General features: G+C 41.5%; 1 protein-coding gene and 1 long non-coding RNA gene across 2 annotated transcripts; both read left to right on the forward strand.

Moving 5' to 3' along the window:
* The first annotated feature begins 395 nt into the window (after nt 1-395).
* Nucleotides 396-21,085, forward strand: rabggta (Rab geranylgeranyltransferase subunit alpha). Its single transcript, XM_056603724.1, has 17 exons — nt 396-550; nt 812-852; nt 968-1,078; nt 1,523-1,647; nt 1,780-1,967; nt 2,189-2,434; nt 8,131-8,214; nt 8,357-8,439; nt 10,232-10,327; nt 12,531-12,636; nt 12,756-12,807; nt 15,070-15,158; nt 15,264-15,352; nt 17,068-17,184; nt 17,322-17,435; nt 17,622-17,709; nt 18,618-21,085. The coding sequence occupies exons 2-17, from the start codon at nt 850-852 to the stop codon at nt 18,764-18,766; spliced, it is 1,740 nt and encodes a 579-aa protein (XP_056459699.1). The 5' UTR covers nt 396-550; nt 812-849; the 3' UTR covers nt 18,767-21,085.
* Nucleotides 21,086-24,223: 3,138 nt separating this feature from the next.
* Nucleotides 24,224-25,698, forward strand: LOC130393768 (uncharacterized). Its single transcript, XR_008897147.1, has 3 exons — nt 24,224-24,600; nt 24,997-25,205; nt 25,286-25,698. It is a non-coding gene; the product is annotated as an uncharacterized LOC130393768 (long non-coding RNA).
* The last annotated feature ends 581 nt before the right edge of the window (nt 25,699-26,279 follow it).

The following is a 26,279-nucleotide window of genomic DNA, read 5'->3' on the forward strand; positions in this document are numbered from 1 at the left end:
GCTGATGGAGGAAACCCTCCGCAACGGAAATCCCGGTCGGATCCATCTGATCGTTTGTGTGTGTGTGTGTGTGTGTGTGTGTGTGTGTGTGTGTGTGTGTGTGTGTGTGTGTGTGTGTGTGTGTGTGTGTGTGTGTGTGTGTGTGTGTGTGTGTGTGTGTGTGTGTGTGTGTGTGTGTGTGTGTGTGTGTGTGTGTGTGTGTGTGCGCGTGTGTGTGCGTGCGTGTGTGTGGCGTGTGTGTTTCTATTCTATTCTCGCTCGTTCGTAATTATTATATCAATAGCCTACTCTCCAATCATATAATAATAGGCTATATAGGAAAATTGAGAAACGGCAATCTCATACAATCTTTTTCAACCCACTGATTGTTTATATTGTAATGACTACAGGCGAGGCAGTGAGAAACGGCCACAGCCAAGATCTCTTTCCTGACGTCATTTTAAATAGACGGAAGTAAAACTTGCAGTTATTTATCCTACAGTGACATAGCCAAATCAAAAGGGTTTTCTGCAATATATTTATTAAACGAAGATATCAGCTTATAGTAGAGGTAAGTAATTCATCTTACGTTAAGTTAATGCCTATGTAACATTTTACCTACCCAGTGTTAATGATTGACAACAAAACATTCTCTAACGTTAGATTCATTTCAAATTTATCATCTAACTTTTAACATATACGATGACATGTCACATGAACAATATAATGAGTTGGTTATCAGATTATCCGTCCAAACTGCTGCTGTAGAATTTGATCAATTTCTGATTTATCAGTAACGTTTCTGCATCTACTTCTCCCTTTTTATTTTTAGATACAGCATTTCAAAAGCAGCTCTTGCAGCCAAAAAGAATGGTAGGCGACTCATTATTTATTATAGTTCATTAATTTGCTTATGGAAAAGGCATAGCCAAACTAAATTCAAATCACCGTAAACACATGATGGGTTCCTTTTGTGGTTCTTTGGCAGCACGGTCGGTTAAAGATAAAGTCTACAGCGCAGCAGGAAGAGGAGAAAAGGAAGGAACGAGAGAAGAAACTAAAGCTATATGTAACGGCACGAGATGTCTGTTTCAGTCAGGTATGTCTGCAGTCATGAGTGCCGAGATAATTTATTAGCCCTATTTCAAATGAATATGAATCTATTGCAGATGTTAATGGTTAAATATTTAAGTGATGCATGTTTATTATATTGTTGCACACCATCATTAACAAGAGAGCTGGATAAATAAATTGGGTTGAAGTAACTCATTGATTTACGAAATCATATCGGAACACGCACACATTTATAATTGAATGGATTGCCACAAATGTGTCACATAGGGCAAGGCATAGTTGTAACACATGATTAATGGCATGTGTTACAGCTTAATGGTAACGCATGATTAATGGATAATATGAAGCTAGACGGCTTCTGACCTACTTTGACGAAAGGCTATCTTTTATGCGTTTCAGACTATCACCTCTGTAAATTCATGGCTTCTCTTTGACACGCACACTCACACGAACATGTGTTTTCTTTCAGAGGAAGGAGGGGGTTTTGGATGAGGAGGCTCTACAGTTAACACAGCAGCTGCTGTCGTCCAATCCTGACTTCTCAACCCTCTGGAACTACAGGAGAGAGATTCTGATGCATCTGGAGACTGTGAGGTCAGCTAACTACAGATAACTTTAATTATACATCCATCAGCCATCCATACTCTGCCGTGTAAACTTTACAGTGTTAACTCTTCAATAACTCAATTTCCATGTCCGTCTGGTGTTTCCCTCTCCCAATCGCAGAGAGGAGGACGATGTGCAGAAGATCTATGAGTCTGAACTTTCCTTTGTGGAACGCTGTCTGAGGCAGAACCCCAAGTCTTATGGCAGCTGGCACCACCGAGGTTGGGTTTCAGCCCGTCTGCCCCGGCCTGACTGGGTCAGAGAACTGAGTCTATGCGATCGCTGCCTCAGCTTGGACGAGCGTAACTGTGAGTACGGGAAAGGTTAAGCGAGAGTATAAAAAATAAATGTACTTTTAGTCAATACAGTTTTCAAATGAGGATTGACTCAATCTTTAAGGAGAATAGGTAGAGGGTTTCCTACATTTTCTTCTTTTATGGCGAATTTGACCTGCTTTCCTCTCTTTGAGGCTCTATAATGAAGTGCTGAAAATGTTTGATCTCACTATCGTCTACTTCCTGCGGCCCAGTTCACTGCTGGGACTACAGGCGGGTGGTGGTGAGGATGTCAGGCGTGGCCGTGGATCAGGAGCTCCGCTTCACCGATCGCCTCATTGGCTCAAACTTTTCCAACTACTCCAGCTGGCACTACCGCAGCACCCTGCTGCCCCTGCTGCATCTGGAGTCCCCCGAGCCACTCTCGCCCACCCCCCAGCTGGCCAAGACCTCTCCATGGACCAACAGCCATCGTGTCTGCGAGGAGCAGCTGCTCAAAGGTATGCTGGAATCAGTTCCTCAACCAGACGTCTCCATGTAGTTGTGGTTTCATACAGACAGGGGATGCTGCCAAAATGTGGTCACATTGCCGAACCTCCTTGGTGTTTTTTTGTTTTTTTCACTTACATTTTTATTGCAAAATTCACATTGACAGTCCACAGTCAAAAATAACACAATAAACAAAAAAAAAAAAACAGAAACCAAACAGAAAGTTTGGCTTGGGAGTTACATTTCTAGCAGTTCTTATTTTCTCTTCGTCTAAGTAATTTGTTCCTGTCTATATTCCACGTCGCTGGTTTTGGTTCTGAATATGCTCCATTTCTCCCACTTTTCTTCGAGCTGTGCTTGTTGTAGTCTTAGGCGGTGTGTCAGTCTCTCCATGACATAGATTTCCTCTACTATGCCTATCCATTCTTCCTTACAAGGAGGCTCCACCTTACCCCATTTCCTAGTTATAGCCTTCTTACTAGATATCAGTAGTATTTTAACCAAATATTTATCTCTCACTCTTGTACTCTCTTCGGCAGAATTGAAATTACAAAGGTATAGTATCATATAGCTCATTGGAATATTGTAACCTAGTATATTTTGTACAGTTTCATGTACAATTCCCCAAAACTTAAACACTTTATGACATTTACAAAATATGTGTGAGTGGTCTGCAGCATCCTTTACTCCACATTCTCTCCAACATGTTAAATTTGTGTTATTATACTTGCTCTTGTCCTTGGGCGTGATAAAAAAACGAACCAGATTTTTCCAAGAGAACTCCCTCCATATCCGCGAATTAGTGCTTGCCAATCATCATCCGAAATTTTCGTATTAAACTCTGATTCCCATTTTTCCTTTATGTATTTAGTTGAATGTTTAGTTGTTGTCAATGTTTTATATAAAGCAGATATGATTCTTATCTTCTTCCCTTTGTATGTATTCATTATAATTTGGATCACACCATTCACTTCTTTGGAGGGGTCTATCTCGATTTCTTTTTTATAATAATCCCTTAGTTGTAGGTACCTGTAGAATTCCCGTTTATCCAAACTATATATATCTTTCATGTTTTGGAAACTCTCCAGTGCCCCATCCTTCTCTAAAGTACACCATGCCGTGACTCCCTTGTCTACCCACTGCTTGAATCCTTTATATTCAGCTGATTTAAAATTACTGTCAAATGCTACCCATCTAAGAACTTTTGTTTCTTTCTTTATCCTATATTTTTTAATAACTCTGAACCATAGTTCAAGTGTGAATGTTGTAATTGAATCTTTATCATTTTTAATCCTTTTGTATATTTCTTGATCTCCAATAAGGCTCTGGATAGGATATTTTACAAACTCTATTTCCATGTCTTTCCATTTAGCCGTGTAATCTGGCATGCACCAGCATATAATATGCCTAAATTGGGCAGCGCAAAAGTACTCTTTCAGTTTTGGGAGACCCATACCTCCTTTATCTTTTGGCAACTGGAGAGTTACGTACCTAACCCTTGGTTTTTTGCCTCCCCAAATAAACCGAGATATTATCCTGTCCCAGGTCACAAATTGGGTTTGGGGGATCTCTACTGGTAGGGACTGGAATAAATAAAGAAGTCTTGGTTGTACATTCATTTTGATAATCTCAATTCTTGAGTTAAGATCTAGTGGTAAAGTAGACCATCTTTCCGTATATTTTTGTATCTCCTGACTTATCATGTTATAATCGGCTTTATAAAGTTTAGATAATCCTTTTGTGATGGTAATCCCCAGATATTTAATTTTCTTTAGATTCCAATTTAAGTGAAATGCTTCCTGAATCTCCTTTGGTGGGGTGTAATTAAGTGCTAAAATTTGTGTTTTTGAAACATTTACTTTATATCCCGAAAGGTGTCCGTACATTTCGAGCAGTTTCATCAACGCAGGTAGTGATTTATTCGGTTGTTCGAGGAAGGCTACGACGTCATCCGTGAAAAGTCCTATTTTATGTTCCTTGCCATTTACTATAACTCCCTTAAGCTCTTCATTTTGGCGTACTGCTTGTGCCAAAGGTTCGATAAAAAGCGCAAAAAGAGTGGGTGACAAACAACAACCTTGCCGAGTTGATCTCTGTATACTAAATTTGTCAGTTAGGTTTCCATTTATTTTGATTCTAGCAGTGGGCTGGTGGTATAATGTCTTTATGCACTGTATTGACTTATTATTGAATCCAAATCGTTCTAATACTTTATATAAGAATTCCCAATTTACCAAATCAAATGCCTTTTCTGCATCAATACTTACTAATATAGTACTTTGTTTTTCCTTTTGTGCTTGATCTACGATATGCAGGGCCCTTCTAATGTTATCATGTGTTTGACGTCCTTTAATGAATCCTGTTTGATCTTCCTCTATCAGTTCTGTTTTAAAAGTATTCAATCGTTTGGAGATAATTGTTGTATATATTTTGTAATCTACATTTAATAATGAGATTGGTCTATAGTTCTGACAGTGTTCCTTGTCCCTCCCTGGTTTTGGGATGATGGTTATAATGGCTTCAGCCCATGATGGAGGTATTTTATTGTTATGAAGAGTCCAATTAAAAGAATCCACAAGTAGTGGCGTCGGCTCTTTCCCGAACATCCTGTACCACTCTGCTGGGTATTCGTCACTACCTGGGGATTTATTATTTTTTAGTGTCTTTATTGCATCTTTCACTTCTTCTATAGTAATATTGGTCGTTAATGTCTCATTTTGTATACTACCAATTGATGGTAAATCCAAAGAATTTAAAAATAGCTTCCTTTCCTCCTCACATTCAGATGTGGGTTGTGTATATAGTTCCTTGTAGTATCCACAAAAGATGTTCTCTATATCCTCCGGTTTATCTGTTAATTCACTTGTATGTGGATCTCTGATTTTATGTATACTACTAAGTGCTTGTTGTTTACGTATACGTCTCGCCAGCAATTTAGTCGCCTTTGAGCCTGCTTCGTAATCATTTTGTTTGAAGAATTTGTTCCTTTTTTCAACCTCGTCTAATAATATGTAATTTATCTTTTTTTTTACTTCCTTGATTTGTTGATATACCTTTGGATCTTCTGTTCTTTGATATCCCTGTTCTAATTCCCTCAATCTCTCAGTATATGTTCTATATGATTCTAATTGAATTCGTTTTGCATGCGCAGTTTCCGCTATCAATTTCCCCCTTATCACGACCTTCATAGCATCCCATAATATTGTTGGGTCTACTGCTCCATTGTTATTTTCCTCTATGTACCTTTTTATATCTGCTTTTACCTTCTCTTTTCGTTGTTCATTGTTCAATATTCCTACATTCAGTCTCCATACAGTATTTCGTTTCCTGTTACTTAAACACATTTTTAAATAGAGTGGATTATGGTCAGACACGTCTGCCCCTCCTATTTTACATTCCGTCACTCTGTGTTTATCCCCTGTATTCAGTAGAAAATAGTCTATCCTTGAATGAACTTTATGTGCAGCGGAATAGTGCGTAAAGTCTTTTTCCAAAGGATGCAGACTTCGCCATATATCTGTCATCCCCATCTCTTCTAGTGACATATTGACAAATCTTGTTAAAGGCATTTTAGTTCTTTTGAGACTCGTTGTATCCATATTGTGATTCATGACAACGTTTAGATCGCCCCCACAGATAAGGATTCCCTCTGTTTCTACTGCTATGACGTCAAAGAGGGACTTGAAAAAGTATTTGTCGCTTTCTGGGGGTGCATATACATTTACCAGTGTGATTGGTTAATTTTCTATTCTTCCTTTTACTATTATATACCTTCCTTCTTTGTCTTTGATTTCCTTTTCGTAATAGAATTGTGTTGTGTTTGGTATTAATGTTGCAACTCCCCTCCTGCGTCCCTCCTTATATGTACTGTAGTATAAGCTCCTGTAGCCGTATCTTTTCAATTTTTCATGTTCTAATCAGATGACTGTGTGTCTCTTGTAGGAATATAATTTGTGCTTTTTCCTTTTTCAATTTTGTCATCACCCTTTCTCTTTTCATTGGTACATTTAACCCATTCACATTCAGCGACATTATTTTGATGTTATTAGTCATTTACTGCTCTCTGAAAATATTCTCCCAAACTGTTACAAACTACATAAACATGAACGTATAACTGAACACAAACCAAATACCTCCCGAACTTCCAAACATGGGGTATTCTTTTACTCCTCCCCGCGTCCCCGTCGGTGGGTGAAGGGGATATCCTCATCTCTAATAAGGGCCCCTCCCTAGACCTCGGTACGCGCCCAACTTGTGGGGTACCACAGCGCCTATACATAAGTACCTCAACCTCTCCCAGTCGGTTCTTAATATATTATTCAAACTAAAGAAGTCCGAAAATGTTCAGATACTCACACTGTGGATCTATTCTTCTGTCAGTCTTTTTTCTTTTTGTTTGTTTATCCACTTAGTGCCGTACAGTGCTTGTTAATTAGTCTTTTTATTCCAGTCTGTTATTATGATCCTTTCCCATACCTTCTTTTAAGCAGAACTTATTAGAACTTATAGAACTTATTATTTCCACTGATAGTTTTGTAGCTTGTCTCTTGCTCGCTGCGCCGGGTCGGGTCCCCGTTCTTTCCCTCTCACTCGCTGCCATTCTGCCGCTCCTCGCATCCTTCCCTCGGCCGCGGCTCCGGTGTATCCTCCAGTCCTGGTACGTCCGCAGTGTAGCCTCTTTCCTTCATGTCCCACGCCGCTTCAATGGCACTGTCATGCATCTTCACTCCGTTGTTCCAGTGTATTCGCATCTTGGCGAGCGGCGTCTGGAAACGAATTCCCTTGTCCTTCAGTGCTCTTTTAATGCCCGCGTATGCCTTTCGTTTCTGAACAATTTCTGTAGGATAGTCATGATCAAAGAAGATTTGTTTGCCTCCTACTTGTAGCTTTTTCTGCCAGGCTCTCTTCAAAATCATTTCCTTCGTCTCGAACTGTAGAAAGTTGGCAATAATTGACCTGGGCGCAGCGTTCGAGTTCGGCTTTTAGAAGCTGCTCCAGGTATATGGCTGCCGAGCTCCCCTCCGTGTCTTCTGGTAGCACAAAGATTCTGATGTTGTTTCTCCTTGATCTCCCCTCGAGATCAGTTATTTTCTCTTGCATTCGGCGCGTCTGCCCCATCATCTCCGACAGCGCGGTACTGGCCACCATTTTCCACTCCTCGACTTGTGCTATGCGCCCCTGAGCCTCGCTGATGCTCACCTGTTGTGCCTTTAGGTCGTTGTTGTTCTCCTTTAGCTGACGGTCTATCTTGCCGGAGTTTGGTGATTTCCTCCTTCATCTCTCTCTTCAGCTCGTCTTTAAATGTGATCAGCTCATGGCGTAGTTCTTGTTTAAGTTCGTTGATGTCCTTGCTGATAGTAGCAAGCCCGACTCTTAGCGTCTCCGCGCTGTCCATGTTCTCGGTTGTCTCTTCTTCGTGTTCGCTAACCTCGTGTTCGCTAGCCTCGTATTCTGAGATTTCTTCCGTTACGGGTTGCTCTGCTGCTTTGTTTTGCTTTTTGTTGATTTTCTGACTTCTTTTCTTTTTTGTCCCACTCATACTCTAGTTTTGTTTGTCGAGTTATGTCTGAATAGTGGGAATATTTTACCGACTCTGGAGAGCTAGTTAACTATGCGTTTGCTCTCTCCGCCATCTTCCCGGAAGTCCCCTTGGTGGTTTTAATATACTTTTAAACTTTGTTTCTTGTGTATGCGTTTGTGTGTCTAGAATATGAGCTTGTGCAGAATGCCTTCTTCACGGATCCCAATGACCAGAGTGCTTGGTTCTACTATCGCTGGCTGTTGGGCAGAGGTGAGTGTCAATACGCATATAGTGCCTGGTTGCATGCCTTTCAGCACGCATCTTCTGTTATAAGTGTCAGTATTACCTGAAAAAAATTATTTAAGTTTCTGCATGGCTATGTCACATGTTCTTAAGATATTTTGTCCCACAGCGGAGCGGGAGGAGATGATCAGCTGTGTGTACGTCAGTCGAGAGGAGGAGAGGGTGGCTGTGTGTTTCTCCAAGCCAGTTCATGTGAGTTTATTCACATGATGTCCTCCTAGAAAAAGTTACCCACCTCAAAGAAATATACCAACCACCAAAAAACACCAGCTCCATAAATTACCATACCTCTCTATGGTGTTGACCAATTTATTTTCAGATAAGGCACACCACAATTAACAATATTACAGGGACACCAACTTATAGTTAAAGGGGAAATGCAACACCAATGTTATTGGCAATTGTTGCAACATTTCGCACAGCAGACTTACCATAAAGTATGCATACACATCAACATCTGACAGGCAATTGCATTATTTGTCATTTATGTATTTATTTTAATGGTGTTAGAATTTGACTAACGTAGAACAATTAATCGGTAATGAAATTCTAAATACAACTAAATATAACTTGTGACAAAGATTATGTATTGAATCTCCCAAATTGTCAAAGCACTCCCTAGTTTTGCCCAAAGGCACACCAGTTTTCCCTGGCTCACTGATCTGCCAGAAGAAATTATTGTTTCTGGTTCTATTTTGATAGTCTGCAATACGAAGGAAGGAAGGGGCATCCAAACATTCAGTAGTCATGACCGGTTGTTGTAACTGATGTTTTTGCAAGACAGCTAACCCTTACTGCGTCCAACAAGCTGGCTGTTGCCTTGGATGGTTGACATGCAAGCATTTGTATGAACGGGTGAACATGAGGCACAAATTGTGAAGAGCTTTGAGGGGCCAGTGTACCATCAATGTACTTACCATAAATCTACAGTTGCACTGTAAATATTGTGAATATTCCTTTTCAGATTTATTCTTTATTCATTAATATGACGTAATACATAACCCCCTTCTCATTAGAGCTTAGATCAGGCCCAAAAAATCAAGCCCGACCCGGCCCGAGCCCGTGCACGTTCTGTCCGAGCCCGGCCCGGCCCGACACATTAACTGTAATTATGAGCCCGAGCTCAATTTCAACCCGACATTTTTTTAATACATGTGTAACTTTGTACACATTTGTTACTTAGCCCTACTCTGCTGAATATATATGTAAGGGATATTGTATGGAACGCCGGTCATTATCTGGAAAATAAGCCCCGTCAGGGCGAACAGGACACCGACGTGCAGCGGAGGTGTCTTGCTTTGCCCTGAAGGGGCTTATTTTCGATAATGACCGGCGATGTTCTATACATTATCCCGCTTATTACACGGCTACTTGCCAAAACCAAACATTAACTTCACATGGTGTGTCTTTTTACAATTTATTCGTTACCAGCATTCATAGTGTTGATCAGCAGAGAAATAGTCTGCCAAAGACGCTGACGTCGCTTAGCAACCGAAGACGCTGGGGTTGACATGTTACCGGACTACTACCCACGCATGTTCCACGGCATTGAGAATACCCGTGTAATAAAGGCCTATAATATTTCTGTTTGTGGCATAGATTTCTCCTCAGATTAGGCCAATAAAGCAATGATTTAAAAAAGAAAAGAAAAACACAAACGCTTGATCAAAGGCCCGGCCAGACCCGGCTCGAGGATAGTGGTGGGAAATATTGGCCCAACCCGGCCCGCGGGTCCGGTCGGGATCGGGCAGAGAATCCTAACTCTACTTCTCATCCACCCCCCCACACTCTTTTTATGCCGACTCCATACCGGAGCACTGAGGTTTAATAGACATTGATTTACCCTGAACATGATAGGCCTTTATTGTCATTATCCATATTGTCGGAGTCGGACATGGGGTAGTGAAGCATGGTTAACTGACGTGTGACCTTTGATAAACAATGGGTTGTGAGACTGACTCTCTCCTGTGTTCCCCTGTATCAGGGGCAGGCTGTTGGCCTGATGCTGGTCCTCGACGGGCAGCCCCAGCAAGTGGAATGGAGGAGCGTCCACCCACGCTTGAGACACAGCCCTGTCTGGGTATCCTTTGGATCTATCTGATCAAGTGGTATGAGGAACGCTAGGGGATATGGGATGCACTGTGTCTGCCAGTGCATTACAAGCCAGGTTGACCCACTGCTTGGCCCATGCAGCTGCGATTTTTGGTTGAATGTATATTTAAGATTTTTTTTTTTATACTACAGTAACAGTGGGGACGCTTGCTTTGAAACATACTTCTAATGGTTGCAACATCTGTTATTAACGGGAATACACTATAGGGAAACTGCAAGTCTTAGATTTACTCTGTAAACAGAGCGCAGGTAGACTCTTTATAAACGCAGCTCACTGCCTCCTGCCTGTTATTTCACCATTCATCAAACTTCCATTGGAATACATCTCAAAAAATCATTCACTCGCTGATACGACTGTTTTGGAATTATTAATATTTATAATCCAAATGAGTCCAGGCGGGTAAACAGATTATTTTCAAAAGTTACAAATCAACCGAAACGATGGATAATTTACTACTTTTTCTTCGAACATCCACGTTTGCAATTTTGATGTTTGTCAGTTAAGAAGACTAATTTAAACCATATCAAATGACATCATTAGAATAGTGTGCCAGGCACCCGTTATCGGTTAGCGAGAGAGCTTCAGCCATTGCAGGAGCGAAGCAGGCTGCATCGTAACCCTATGGGGCAATATTTTCATTGTACCTCCTCTAAAAGTGCTTGTTTTTGCGACTGTTTGGCTCTGATTATTGTAAGTGTCCAACAATATTGTGAAAGGATCCATGCAGAGGAATATAGATTTGTCTTTACATTTTGCTTGACCCGATATGTTTTTGTGCGACTCTCTGAAATCTGAACGATTTAAAAAAAAATCCCGAAAATATACTTAAACACCACCTGTAACCTTTCACCTCTGTATACAGTGGAGCGGGTGATAGTTGAGAATGTTTTCTTAGTGAGGAATGGGTTTGAAATTGACGGATTTGGAAAAGTTTGCAATTAATGCATTAGGATAGGATAGGATAGGATATATTTATTTGTCATTGGACAGAAGTACAACGAAATTCAGTGCACTCACATACTGGTCTCATTTAAAAAGGTAACATAATAAATAATAAATAAATAAAGAAAATACATTCAACATTTCGTTCACTCACTACATTCATGTCGTCATACACTATACCGTTAACTTAGTGCCATTGTATGCCTAAAAAAAATTGTACAAATTAGAGCTGTCAGTTAAACGTGTTATTAACGACGTTAACGCAAATCAAATTTAACGGCGTTAATTTTTTTATCGCGCGATTAACGCAATTATTTTATATTAAAAAAATAAAAATAAAATTTCTTTGGCTCAAAACAAAGAAGCAGTAGCCTGACTGCTATGTTCAAATGACATTTGTTCAAAGCAGTCGTTTAATTGCACTATAGGCTCTTTTTTTGTATCGTCCTCTTTTGATCAGTTTATATGCCAATGTTGTTATCAATAAAAAATCATTTGCACAAGGCAAGCCGATGCACTTCACCATGTTGATAAGAGAATTAAAATGAGAAGAATTATGGGACAAAAAAATCAAGGGATATTTAGCATAGAAAAATAATTTGCGATTAATCGCGATTAATTAGAGTTAACTATGACATTAATGCGATTAATCACGATTACATATTTTAATCGCTTGACAGCTCTAGTACAAATATGTAAAGTGCTGAGAATTGCACTACATGTGGACGTCACGGATTAATACTGTCGGAACTAGTGGATTTATTTTCAGGTCAGAGTTAAGTATGGTGACTGCTTTGGGATAGAAACTGACTGTTTATGAATCTTGTGGTGCGTGTTCTGATGGACCTGTAACGTTTCCCTGAGGGCAGCAGTTCAAACAGATAGTTGGCAGGGTGGTATGAGTCTTTCATAATGTTGTGTGTCTTCTGCAAGCATCGGGAGTTGAAGATGGTGTCCATGGTAGGTAGCTGTTGGTTGATGATGTTTTGGGCGGTTTTAATAATCCTCTGCAGTTAAATAGTAAAAGATATATACAGAAATAAATGCGTATGATTTCAACCCTACAACTGGGAAATACGTACCAATGAATAACAGGCATTGCCCTTCAGGGCGCTAGAAACTCTACCGCTTAACAATTGACATGAAGCAATGTGACATGGTGGAGAGGATGGAAAATTTAATTGATAATCTTTTAATCACATTTGGCAGAACCTTAACCTGGGTTTAGGTCTGTGATCTCCCCCCTGCCACCATAAGTGACATTGGCAACGAGCATAACCTGACCGTGCACTGGACGGAGAATCATACGCACAGGGACTGCGCACTCTACACTGGTGGGATCTTGCAGAAATCTTGGCTCTTTCCTATGTTGTGTTCTTTTTAGCTGTATGATCGCACACTGTCGCCATCTTTATTTATAAGACGACTCCATCTTTCACTTTCCCTTCCACAGGTCGATCCCAGAGTTGGTGCCGGGATTCTGCCACTGACCTGGAGCTTTTCAGGTATGTTTATATGTAAAGTGGTGGACATCCAAAAATGTTAGGAATCGATTGACTGTAATTACTTTACTGGAGCATCATTTTCTGAGGCCTAAAGGAATAGTACATGCTAAAACCCTTAGTTTATTATTATAAAGCGTCTGAACATTGATTTCCTATATATTCCAGGGTTTATTTTTTTCCGACATTTGTAATATTTTACTTGAATCGTGATTTGTAATTGGTCACCGGCTGTCGTGTCAGGCTTCCCACAATCTCCTCCTTTCGTCGTGACAAAGGCTATCTACCGGCCAGTGTTCACGTTAGCCGGCTATAGCCGGACATTGGCCGATTGCACGCACGCATGGCCAGTATAATAAAATGTAAATGGCCCACATGTCCGAGAAAGAAAAGAAAGAAGTTCACATTTATGTATGAATTAATCAGTAGCATATGAAATCCAGTAGCGGTTCCTGGCCGAGCTCACCAGGGAGGCAAACACGAACGTGCATGCATAAACACGCGCAGTGCACCCGCACATGCATACACATGTCACTCAGTGGCCACGCTGTTGAACGCTGATTGGCTGTCATCACGCGAAATTCGCGTCAAAGTGGAAATATTTCAACTCGAGAGAATTTGTCGCGGCACAGATCCTCGTGAACGCGCTCGCCTGTGCACAGCGAAAGTGTGTCGCAACAAATCAAAACTTGTCGCCGGTTTTCTCTCGCGAAAAATTCGCCCGATACGCGTCTCTACGTTCACTTTGTATGGGATCTTGTCGCCCCGTCGCGATTGGTGTGAACGCACAAATCTTTCCCGGCTGGGCAAATATTGCCAAAATCGCCAGCACAATCCCCGTGTCCAGTGTTCCTCTGGAACAAGCTTTTTCTCTCCAAAACAGGATTAAAACATCTATCAGAAACCGCCTAGCTGAGGAAAAAGTGACGAGGCTGATGCACATATCGAGCCTTGGGCCGGGGTTGAAAGACTTCAACTTTTCGCGAGCAGAGGAGCACTTCCATGCCATGAAGTTGCGCCGAAAGTAGCCTGCAAGAATTGCAATTATCGAATTTATTATTTTTTACCCGTTTACAATTTTTGCCGAGAATGGCTGTTATGTTTTTTTTGCCTAGGCTAATTTAATAATGGCATTTATTGAAGCAACTTAGTTTGTGTCGTTTGTCGTGTAAATGTGGACTTTTGGTGATTATTTAATTATTAGTGAATAATGCCTGGAAGATATTCCAAATGTCCGATATTCGGGAATAGTGTCGGACATTTGCATTCTGGATTTATGAGGCTACTGGCCTGGTAACAATGTTTTTCCTGAAATAAAATATTTATATGCAGTTATGCTGTAACGCATGGTTTCTCAACGGGGGCGTTCGCACAACCTAGGGGGGCGCTGGGAACGTGATTCCATTTTTGGGGGGGGATTTTAAGCTTTCATTGTTTTTATTTTTTTTGGGTGAAAAAAATAGGAAATCCTCCACAAAAAGGCTGTTGCATTACACACACACAAAATATATAGGCCTAATAAGGCCTCTGCCCGTGATCTGTTTTTGGGGAGTCCGCGTTGCCCGGCCAGTGGATCCCGGGCCATTCATTCATTCGTTCACGGGGCACTGTGGGAGTCGCGGGAGTGCCCGCACCGCGGTCACGGTGAATGAATGTTCAATCCAACCTCTCTCTCTCTCTTCTCTCTCTCGTGTGTGTGTTAGCCAATCAGAGGTGAGACATTTGCATGTCATGAATATTCATTAAAAAAAAATTGCAACAAAACCGACTCAGAGGGCATTCTTTGCTATTAGTGACCAACGCAAATCAATGAAAAACGATGCATTGAGAACTTTAAGCAATATTACACGAGTGTGAGTGGGGTTGTTAGTTGTTTTTTTTTTATTGGGGGGGGGGGGGGCAGCGGATCAGGGTAAGGTCAGGGGGGCGTTTGCTCAAAAAAGGTTGAGAACCACTGCTGTAACGGAACCCCTGAATTGTTGTCCTCTATTAAACCGAATTGTAAATACTGCAGCAATGTCTACCAATTGACAGTGTTTACAGAAATTAATTTCAGCTGTGACCTGGGATGTACATCCCCAACAGACCTATCTTAACCATGTCAAAGCGTAAGGCCGTAGTTCGTCTTTAATTGTGTGTGTGTGTGTGTGTGTGTGTGTGTGTGTGTGTGTGTGTGTGTGTGTGTGTGTGTGTGTGTGTGTGTGTGTGTGTGTGTGTGTGTGTGTGTGTGTGTGTGTGTGTGTGTGTGTGTGTGTGCGCGCTTAGGAGTGAGCTGTCGGTGGAGAAGACATCAGTTCTGCAGTCTGAGCTGCAAACTTGCAACCAGCTCCAAGAACTGGAGCCTCTGAATAAATGTACGTCCGCCTAGCTCCCGCTGCACTATATTACACAACAAGGATCCGCCCATGCCGCATTGTGTTTGTGATTCTTGGACTTCGTATCCTCCATTCCTTTGGCAGGGTGCCTTTTGACCATTGTCCTCCTGATGAGGGCGCTAGACCCCCTGGGCTACGAGAAGGAGACGCTGGCTCACTTCCAGACCTTGAAAGTAAGTCATTGCTGCTATTAGAGGTCTTCTACAGGTCCAACCCTGCACCACAACTTCAAATCCAACCCGAGGGGATTTGAGTCCAAATTGTATCACGGCCAAGAGGGGTCCGATACGACTCACTAAATGCTTGGTACAGTGAAGTCATTCTGACAAATGATATTGGTCACAGATATTTTAGTGAAGTCAAGAGACTGTAACAATGGTTTCTTAGACGACAGTTATTCTCCTGTAGGTGTACAATTAGTAGGATGTAAAGAGAGAGAGCAGTGTACTGCAAAAGACAGTGTTGGGGAGTAACGGAATACATGTACTGGCGTTACGTATTCAGAATACAAATTATAGCTAACTGTATTCCGTTAAAGTCACAATTTAAATAGTTGGTATTTAGAATAGTTACATTGTTGAAAACAATGGATTACATGACGATGCTTCTGTTTCAGCAGTTTATTCGTGCTTTCACACCAACAGCATTTAGTGCGCACTAAACGAGTTGGGTCCCCTTGGTTCGGTACGTTTGCGTTGGTGTAAATGAAACCACCTCACTTCGATGTGAACCAAATCAGCCGACCGAGACCTCCCTGAACAGCTTGTCTCGGTTCGCTTCCAAACAAACCCTGGTACGGTTTGCTTGAGATGTGAAAGCGAACGCACCTCGGTCCGATCCAGTTCTACAAAGCATATGCCTCTTTGGACGTAAGACTCAGCCGCGCACATTATGGGAATTAATGTTTGATTAGCGGTAACTCCAAGACTAGCAGCAAATTGTCGGACCGTTTGGGAATTTGGACAGACACAGATAAAACGTATGCTGGAAAACACACATAAAAATGCCGATAATTGAACGATCTTTTCTTTCTTTTTTTCTTTTAAGGCGATTTTATAGGCAACACCTATGCACTTAGCTCAGTGAAAAAAATGTTGGATGCAATATCAAATATCTTTCGCGTGTACATACCCTTATAGTCTTTGTTCCACTACAGCAAATTACAATAAATAGTTCACTTACAGGGAGACTTGGGCCTAACACATTCAGCCAGTTTGAACAGAAGAACACACCAGAATTGGCCTGTTTAGTAAGCAGGATTTGATGCCGCATTCCTTTATAAAATGCAATGGAAGTAATCCAACTATTCAGAATACAATACTCGGATTGAGTGATGAAACGGAATACGTTACATCTCACATTTTTGGGCATGTATTCTGTAACTGGATACATTTTAATAGTAACCTTCCCAACACTGGCCAAGGAGAGCAATGTTCTGAAAATACATTTCCCACAAAAGCCTCTTCCTACTTCCCTTCCTTTGGTTCTTCCCTACATTCGCCGCAATTAAGATGATAATGCTGTGTGTAATAGTGCTGTTATTATGTGTTATTTCATTCTCACTTACTAAACACAAATTATAGAATCAAATTATAAATATTGGCTACAACTCCTCCTTTGAAGGCTATTTTATACATCTTGATCCTCATTTGGATCAAGAGCGTGTTAAAACTAGAACCTTTTCTATTTTGGGTTTGATCGGCTCTACTGCCTTTGATCTATACTTTTACCTCCTCTAGGAAATGGCAGAGTCGGGTACACATTCTTGAAATTTTGGGTGGACCCGAGAAAGGCCTCTACCGGTTGCGTGATGGGCTGTTTACTTCACCATCTAATTAACAGAGTATTTAGTAAGGGAAACACTAACGTGACTTGATTGCTCCCCCAGGAAGTGGATTCCATGCGGTCTGCCTACTACGGTGACCTGTGCAGTAAATTCATTATAGAAAACACAATTCTTAAAATGGAGTATGCAGAGGTGCGGGTCTTCCGTATCTCAAACAAGGTGGGTTATGATATCATGCTGAGTGTGACTGTGTATCTGGTCTTGTTTAGAATTTGTTAATCTTTAATTTTATAATGTTCAGCTCTAATGCAAGGCTCTAATACAAAGGGGTCTCTATTCTCTGTCGATCTAAACAGAAGCTGAGCACTCTTTGCCACCTGGACCAGCTCTTATTGGTGACCCATATTAACCTTTCGTCCAATGAGCTGGAGAGGCTGCCTCCTCAGTTCTGTATGCTACAGTGTCTGGAGGTAGAACTGAGTAACAAATACTTGATGAAAAAATAAACATACACTAGACGAAGGCTCCTATGTCTGCAAGAATCTGCAAACATAGGATTTATACAGGCATATTTAATGTGGAAACACTTCCACATTAAATACATTAAATTCTGTACAGGAAATTCTGACTCTCTTTATCTATTCCCTCTATTCCAGGTCTTGGAAGCCGATAACAATTCCATAGAAGATTTAGAAGGGGTTTATCAGCTTCCCAAATTGGAGGAAATTTCCTTAAAGAATAACAGTATCCTTAAATGCGTTTGAGAAGAAAAAACTGATCTATGCTTGTTTTTGAGCTGTTGGCTCTGAAGCACTGATGATTCATCTGGATAAACGGGTTATGTTATTTTAACTGTAGTTCAATGATTGTAGGTGTAGCCTTCTAGGCTACGCCTTATGGGCTTGTCCCGTGAGTGTGCTCGCGTGCACTGAAACATAAGCCTGACATCGCCAGAGCAATTCACAAACGTGTATAAGTGTGGAACCTCTCGGTTCATTTTTGATTCCCAAGGAGTTTCGTCAATTGGCACAGACCAAAATGCCTCTGTCTCAGTTGGGTACACCTACAGCCAGTCAATGCAAAGAAAAATGTTACACAGTGATGGGCACTCCTTTACAGTCATTGTATTCATTTTCCCCCATATTAGATAAATATTGGCAATTTGCCTGACCTAGGCCAAATCTACTTGAAATCTGCCTGGGGCCAGATGTCAGTGAGAGATTGAATAAAACATGAGCCGGATAAGAATATTTAAAGAGATAAATATGAAAAATGCAGAACTTTAAATTTTTTAAAGCTCAAAAATACGTACAGAATAAACATTACGGGAACTATTCATAATTGCTATGGTTGACAATTTCAGTATGTGATAGAAGTTGGTGTTTAATGGAATCTGCATAGTACAGTATGATTTTTAATACCACTTAAGACACAAGCAAGTCTTTGTTAATATAAGGGCTTCAATCATTCAGCCAGCTGTCATCACCAGCAACCATTATGTCTCGAAGAAGCTCACAGGTAAGGTTCTTCTGAGAGGTAATGGCTACTGATGGTGATAGTTTCGCTTCATGGTCAGCCCTCAAAAGTACTTAAACAGCCAGAGATGCAGGACGCAGTCATGGCCGTGTTTTTCCTCATCCCTGAATGTGCAGAAATCTCCAAGATTGAAGACCTTGCGCTGCTTGCCTCCTGTCCTAAACTCAGGAGTCTGGATCTCCGTGGCAACCCCGTCACGCAGATGGCCAACTTCCTGTCGGACATCGCAAAGCTGCTTCCCTCAGTCACGGACCTCCAACTGTGATGTGCCCCTGGGGGGCGGGGGGTGGTAGTGGTGGTGTGTATGTGTGTGTGTGGTAGACGCCAAAATGCATGCTGCAAACCACTTAAAGAGCAAGAATACCTGTATTCACAACAGAACTACAGATAACTTGTATTTTGAAGAATAAAATAAGTAACTGATAAATTAAGGATTAGCATTGAGTTGCCATTTGCTTTTTAACATGGTTTGTAGATTTACAATTTAAAAGTTGGTGTAGGCCTACTCCACACATTTTAATCTCTTATTCACCAATAAATTGCAACGCTGTGGCCACCTGATCATCTCTTTTGTTTTGGTTTTATTGACGTGCGACCTTCCTTATCATTCTAAAGCAGCAGAGCAGTTTATAGCTAGATACCAGTAAGTTTCATGTAGCCACTGGTGCTATGTGTGAAGGTGGGTAGTAACGCTTTACAAGTAAGGCAAATGAGTAAAAAAGTTTCGTTATGTCTAATTCTACTCTTACTCAAGTAAATATTTGATTTAGAATTACTCTTTATTCAATTGCATTTTCCATTGTGCCTTCATTCAAATTAGTATTTTGATAAACATTATCTTCGTTGACTGTAAAACAATCGTACACGTTAGCGACGCGCACTCCCTAGGTTGCATCATTGTTGCCATACCATAGCCGAGGAGCCGAGTCGACAGTTACGTTGGGACTGAGGACTAGAAACGCCATGGATGCAGAAGCGCAGCAAGATATTGTCGGCAGGGGGTGCGGGGTTACGGTCCTAGTAGAGTTTATATAATTCTAAAGAAACTATGTTACACAGGCTCTGTATTCTGCAGACCACTCAGACCAAGATTTATGGCTTGGTGTGTGGTTTCTCACAGCTGTGCGCTCTGTGATTTTAATTGTTCATCTTTGGCACCAAAGCCAATTACATCAGTTTTGTTGTTTAATTGAACATTTTGGCACATCCAGTCATTGATTTGCTCAATGCACTTACGCAGTGCTTGTATCGGACTATAGTCTCCTGGTGATATGGTTATGTAAATGTGTGTGTATGTTTGAATGTTAAACAGAAGAGACCCAAGAATGGAACTTTGGGGGACCCCCCAAGCAATATTTGTTCGCTCAGATGTGAAATTGCCTATAGAAACATAGTAGCCTAGCCTCTGTCCTTTAAGTAGGATTCAAACCAGTTTGCAAATCAGTCTAGTAATATGTTGTGGACAACTGCCAACGCAGCACTGAGATCCAGTAAGACTAAGACAGAACTTGAAAGAGTGGCTTGATGACTGCTGTTTTCAGAGTCTGGGAATACACATGTGCGGAGGGACATGTTGACAATTTCTAGAACATCTGAGGCTATCCAGTTAAAAACGGTTTTAACGAAGCCTGTGGAAAGAATGTGAAGGCAACAGGAGGAGGAGTTCAGTTATTGTATAATGTCCTCCAGGTTTTTGTGGTGATGAGATAGAATTCTATCATGGGATTTGAATTGATTATTCGTGGGCATAGGGATAACCCATATCTTGAACCCGGTATTGACTGCTGACTGCTTGTCAAATTTTCTGAATTTTGACAGTAGAGAAGCAGGTAAATTCATTTCAGGCTGTTGTTCAGACACTACTGACACAGGATTTGTTAGCCAACAGCAGCAAACAGGGCACGGGCGTTGTTGTTTCGGTGATGTCAGAAAATAAAGATTGCCCTGCATCTAACAAAACGTTACAGCACACGGGGCCTCTACGAATAGTCAAATCTCCTAACCTTCATGCCTCCTTTCCTCAACCTTTGTGGAAAATGTCATCGGGTCAAGGAGAGATGAAAGGTGCTTCCTTTCGAACATAGGAAAAGACAGCACTGATTAAAATGAATTCGATCCCATTTTTCCTAACCAACATCATTGCGCGACGGCGAGTATTGCTGACCTCTAGCGTGGAACTACAGTTTTCCGAAGTTGGACTACAACAAGCACTCTTTCGATCCATGCCTTCTTGTCGTATTGATTTCAATCAGTTTGTCGCCAACAGTGAGAATCACTTAGGTCGGACTTGGTCAACGGGAATATTTTGGGCCACTTGAATCCCAATTCACATGTGAAATTTAATTTAGTTGACGTTGAAATTCACTGCCCCCATAGTCTTTCTTAAATGTGAAGTCGGCATTTATTTTTATTACGGTGTATTTTGTGTGCTTAATAACCAGCAATAAATTCATTCATTTTGATTCAAATAATATGTTTCTGGAATTGGTATCCATTATTATCATTTTCTTCTCTTCTCTTCTTCTGCTTTACCGCGTCTCTCGTGCGCCCTTGCGTAAGCCTAGAGTCCGTAAACTTCGTTGGCGGCATGTTGCGTTAAATATTGCCGCAGTAAATGATTATGGGATACCACTATCTCCTTTCCTTTCGTAAAGGTTGCTAAGGAGTAACCTATGCTAAAGGAGGGTTAAAGGATGCATCCAGTCTCCTTTCCTAAGCATTTTTAGAATTCAAATCACCTACCGTACTTCAGGGTGACCTCGTTGGGAAAGGGAATTTCCTATGTGTGTTGTGAGTTTATATGGCTATTTTTATGTTAGCCACTAGAGGGCGCTACAGCCTCGTGGACCATCCACGAACGTGCGTGTTTCCACAGACGTTCCCAGCTACAGGGGGAGAGTGTGGAGGTGTCATGCCAAATTTGTACCGGCTGCCAAATTTGTACCGGGCGCGTCATCCATACGTAATCCATTCCAAACCTGCCTGGCAACAGATGATCGCGTCCACGGACATTCGCAAACCTTCTATCTAGCGATCCGTTATCTGTATTGTGCGTCCTTGACCTGCTTTAAACACTCAGTTTACTTGCTAAATTTGATTAAACAATTAAATACAATACAAATATAAAGTAAAAACAAATGTTATCTAGCAATCCGTTTTCTGTATTATATTATTTCGTCTTTGGCAACATGAGCGTGAATGTTTTTTGAAACCCGCTTTAAACACTCAGTTTACTAGCTAAATTTGATTAAACAATTAAATACAATACAAATATAAAGTAAAAACAAGTGTTTTTACTTTATATTTGGACAACGCGATCATCTGTTGCCAGGCAGGTTTGGAATGGATACGTATGGATGACGCGCCCGGTACAAATTTGGCAGCCGGTACAAATTTGGCATGACAGAGGCGTTCGTGAGACATCTTTATGAACTGGCTGAATACTGTGACTTTGGAATAGCGAAGGAGGAACACATAAGAGATCACATCGTCGTTGGAATACTGGATAGCGAAGTGTCACAGAAGCTTCAACTAGAATCGGATTTAACAAGCAATCAGCATGACTCGTCAGTTTGAACTAATTAAAACGCAAAATGCCGGCGCCACCTCCATGGAAAATGAAGTTAGTGCAGTCACACGCAAATTCAAGCAATTTAAACCGTTTGAGAAGACGCATACTACAGGTGGCTATCAACAATTTAAAGGAGCACCAAACGCAATGCGTGACATCAGCTGTTCTAGGTGTGCGAGGACGCATGAGGACGGGGAATGTCCTGCAACAAGAAAACGCTGCCGTAACTGTGATACTTTGAAATAGTGTGCAAGACTTTCTTCCGGCTGTAAGAACCACAACTGATGTAAGTGACGACGAGGGCTGTGCATGGTTCCTTGGTTATGTGTCGGAGGATAGGGATCAAGAGGACAAATGGTTCACAGATCTGCTAATTAATGGTGTTACTGTTCATTTCTGAATCAACACTGGTGCAGATATAACAGTAGTAACAGAGCACACATACCAAAGCCTGCCCCAGCGTCCACTTTTGAGTAAGACTAAAGCAGCATTTTCAAGTCCTGGCGGAGAGCTTGTTTGCAAAGGCAAATTTCTGACTAATTGTGCAAGAAATGGACAGAAATACACATTCTGGATATATGTGATGTCGGGCCCATTCATATCCAACCTGTTTGGAGGAGACACAGCAACCAAAATGGGGCTAGTGCACAGAGTGAGTGGGGTTGATACATTTGAGGAAGTGTTTGGAGATATTGGACTTTTCGCCGTATACCTTTTCCCATCCTGCCCCAAGTGGAAGAGGAACTGAAACGCATGCAGTCCTTATGCATCATTGAAGAGGTTAAAGAGGCTACAGACTGGTGTGCACCGATGGTGCCGGTGATGAAAAAGAACAAGAAACCGAGAATCTGTGTGGACCTAACTAAGCTTAACAAGGATGTGAAAAGGGAGAGGTTCTTGTTGCCCACACTGGAGGACGTCGCACCAAAACTCTCAGGTGCAACGGTCTTCTCCACTGTTGATGCCTCAAGTTGATTTTGGCAGATACCACTTGATGCCAGCTCCAGGAGGCTCATGACTTTCATTACACCAGTGGGTCGGTTCTGTTTCCGGAGGCTTCCCTTTGGCATTACGTCAGCCCCGGAAATATTCCAGCAAAAGATGAGTACCCTGTGACATCATTCTGGCACCGTTGTGGTAATGGATGACATCCTGATGTTTGGTAAGGACAGAGAAGAACACGACGTAACCTCAGAGCAGTTATGCAGACGGTCAGGGCTTCAGGGCTCAAACTGAATAGAGAAAAGTGCCAGTTTGGAAAATAAGAGATCAAATACTTTCGACACATCGTTGGAAAAGATGGCATCAAACCCAGCACTGAAAAAGTCAGAGCCATCTCAGATCTGCCCTGTCCAACCAACGTCACAGAGCTACGCCGTTGCATTGGGATGATCAACTACCTGGGTCGGTTTCTCCCAGATCTGTCTTCCATCATGCACCCCATTAACAGCTTATTGAAAAAGAGACTGCTTGGTTATGGGGAGAAGCACAGGAAGGAGCTTTCAAACAGGTAAAGACTAGGCTAACCACTGCACTGTTCCTGGCATATTACAACCCCTCCAAGCCAACAGTGGTTAGTGCAGTCGCCAGCAGCTTCGGTCTGGGAGCCGCGCTTTATCAGGAGCAGAGGGACGGCCTCAAGCCGGTCGCCTTTTGTTCAAGATCACTGACTGAGACAGAGCGGCAGTATTCTCAGATCGAAAAGGAATGCCTTGCTGGTGTTTGGGCGTGTGAGTGGTTTGTGAGGTATCTACAGGGCATGGAAAAGTTCTGTTTGCAAACAGAACTTTTCAACAACAGGACAGGATCGTTTTTCCCTCATCACAGCAAAATAATGTACTGACTCAGATACATCAAGGTCACCAGGGCCTCACTAAGTGTTGACAGAGAGCAAACATGACTGTGTGGTGGCCAGCAATTGGACAAGATGTAACGGAAATGGTCAAAACATGTGAGTTCTGCCTGAGAAACAAACCTACTCAGAGGAAAGAGCCGTTAATGACCACGCCTCTGCCACACGGACCGTGGCAGAAAATAGCAGCAGATATTTGCGAACAAGCTGGTAAACAATGGGCCGGTTTCGGAGACAGGGCCTAAGTCAGACTAGTTAATCCTGGCTATTTAAGTGGCTTGCATGAACATGGCCTAAATTTGGCTTAGTTAGTCTGAGACTATGGAGTCCTGGAGTAAGCTTAATGAGAACACTTGGTTCAAGCCTCATTAGACTAAGTGGAAGCACAGGCTGTTGGTCCAATTGTGCTCATGAAAACCTGAAATGGAGTATGAAACACCATTGTTGCAGTGAATTTTGAGACAACACAATGGCAGAGGCAAAGAGAATTCGCTCCAAAAATTATAGTGAGCATGAAACAACACTACTAAAACTAATTGTATCGAACCATCCAGTCATTGAAAGCAAAATCCCTACTGCTGCTATTGAACAGAAGAAAAGAAGTGCTTGGACTGCAATTGGCAATGCATTCAATGCAAATGAAGATGTCACCACAAGAACAGTACAACAACTGCAGGTGAGTTAATCTTCATTATTAGGCACAAAAATATGTGTTTGTTTCCTGTTGCCTATACCCTGCTTATTTATGGCCTACCCAAATACAATACTCCTGCTGCTTGTAGCATTCACATTGAATGAATATCCTGTTTAAAAGGATAGTAACCTATTTTAAAGGGGCATATGCATGTTAAACATGGTGGTAGAGTAAGATATGTTGCACAAAGGAAAATCCATACCTATATGTGAGGGGGAAAGAAATATAAAATAAAATCATTTCTCCACCATGACCTAAATTATCAGGAGACAAACTTATTTTTATTATGCCTTATCAGTACCAGTATTTCAGATTTCCCATATTACTATTTTTGTGACGTCAAAAAAGAAAACTAATGAATGATATCTGCCTTCATAGGTTCTATGGAAGAACATTAAACTGGGATTAAAAAAAGAGAATGCAGCAAGCAGAAGAGAGCGATTTATTACAGGTGGTGGACCACCAATAAAGGACACATGATGAATTGGGTGACTTGCTGTCTGGTATAATAGAGCACCAGCAACCTCTGGATGGTATTCCAGACAATGACCATTTGGACAGTGAACATGGAGAACTGAGCACAAATGGTAAATATACCTTAGGAAGTCAATTGGTTACAGGACCATATTAGTTGATTTGAGTTTGGAACAGTGGTCTTTTTTTCCAGAGGAAACCAATCAAGAGCCAGTTCACAACGAGCTTGAACCCTCCACATCTGCTATGGCACCCCTGGGAGATTAAGCTGCTACCATCCAACAGAGACCAAAAAAGATAACTATGCATGAAAAGTTAGCCAGAGAATTTCATGAGCGTAAAATTGAATATTTAAAAGAAGAACATGAAATGAAAATGAGAATTCTAGAGGTTGAACTGGATATGAAATTGGGAGAGAGGGCTATGCTCCAAAAAATAATTCTGCATACCAGTAGCCATGGTTAATATGAGGAATTGTGAAAAATAAAAATAAATGTATTGTCATTTGGCATGTGAGTGTGAGTGAGTATTAATCATCACAAACAACATTTTAACCAGCCTTGGTTCACTCGTTTAATTTTGATACATTATTGTAATTTTGTACAGAAACAGTATGCAAGCAAAACTATACCATAATGAATACATTCCATATTTAAATGCTGAAGTGCTGCACTGTGAAAGCAGCTCTGTGTGCAAGTCCTCGCTGGTCATTGGCTGCCTCTGCCACCATGGGCACATCTGCATCATCCTGATCTTCCATTGGCAGATCAGGACAGCCATGCTGCTTCAGGTAGTTGTGCAGCACAGCTGTAGCAATGATCACTTTGCAGCATCTTCTTGGCTTGAAACGAAGCGTATTTCGTAAGCACTGGAATCGAGTTTTCCATACTCCAAACATACGCTCGATCATCCCTCTAGTACGGATATGAGCTCTGTTGTACCTTTTCTGCTCAGCTGTTGTGGGATTTAGATGTGGTGTGAATAAATAGATTCTCTGACCATATCCACTATCACCAAGTAGTAGTCCACTATGTCCTCTCTCAAATTGTGCACACAATGAAGAGTTGAGAAAAATCCTTGAATCATGGGTTGCACCTTTCCAACGGGCAACAATGTTTGAAAACTCCAAATTAGGAGTGCATACACCCTGAACATTGATTGAAAAACAGTTCTTACGATTCCTGTAT

This window comes from Gadus chalcogrammus, chromosome 12 (genome assembly GCF_026213295.1).
Source record: "Gadus chalcogrammus isolate NIFS_2021 chromosome 12, NIFS_Gcha_1.0, whole genome shotgun sequence".
In the NCBI taxonomy this organism is placed as follows: Eukaryota; Metazoa; Chordata; class Actinopteri; order Gadiformes; family Gadidae; genus Gadus; species Gadus chalcogrammus.

Bases quoted from the DNA above. Each gene is read 5' to 3' on its own strand.
- rabggta (XM_056603724.1), top strand. The intron at 1,648-1,779 runs GTCAGCTAACTA...TCCCAATCGCAG, and splicing joins ATGCATCTGGAGACTGTGAG to AGAGGAGGACGATGTGCAGA. The intron at 17,185-17,321 runs GTGGGTTATGAT...CGATCTAAACAG, and splicing joins TCTTCCGTATCTCAAACAAG to AAGCTGAGCACTCTTTGCCA.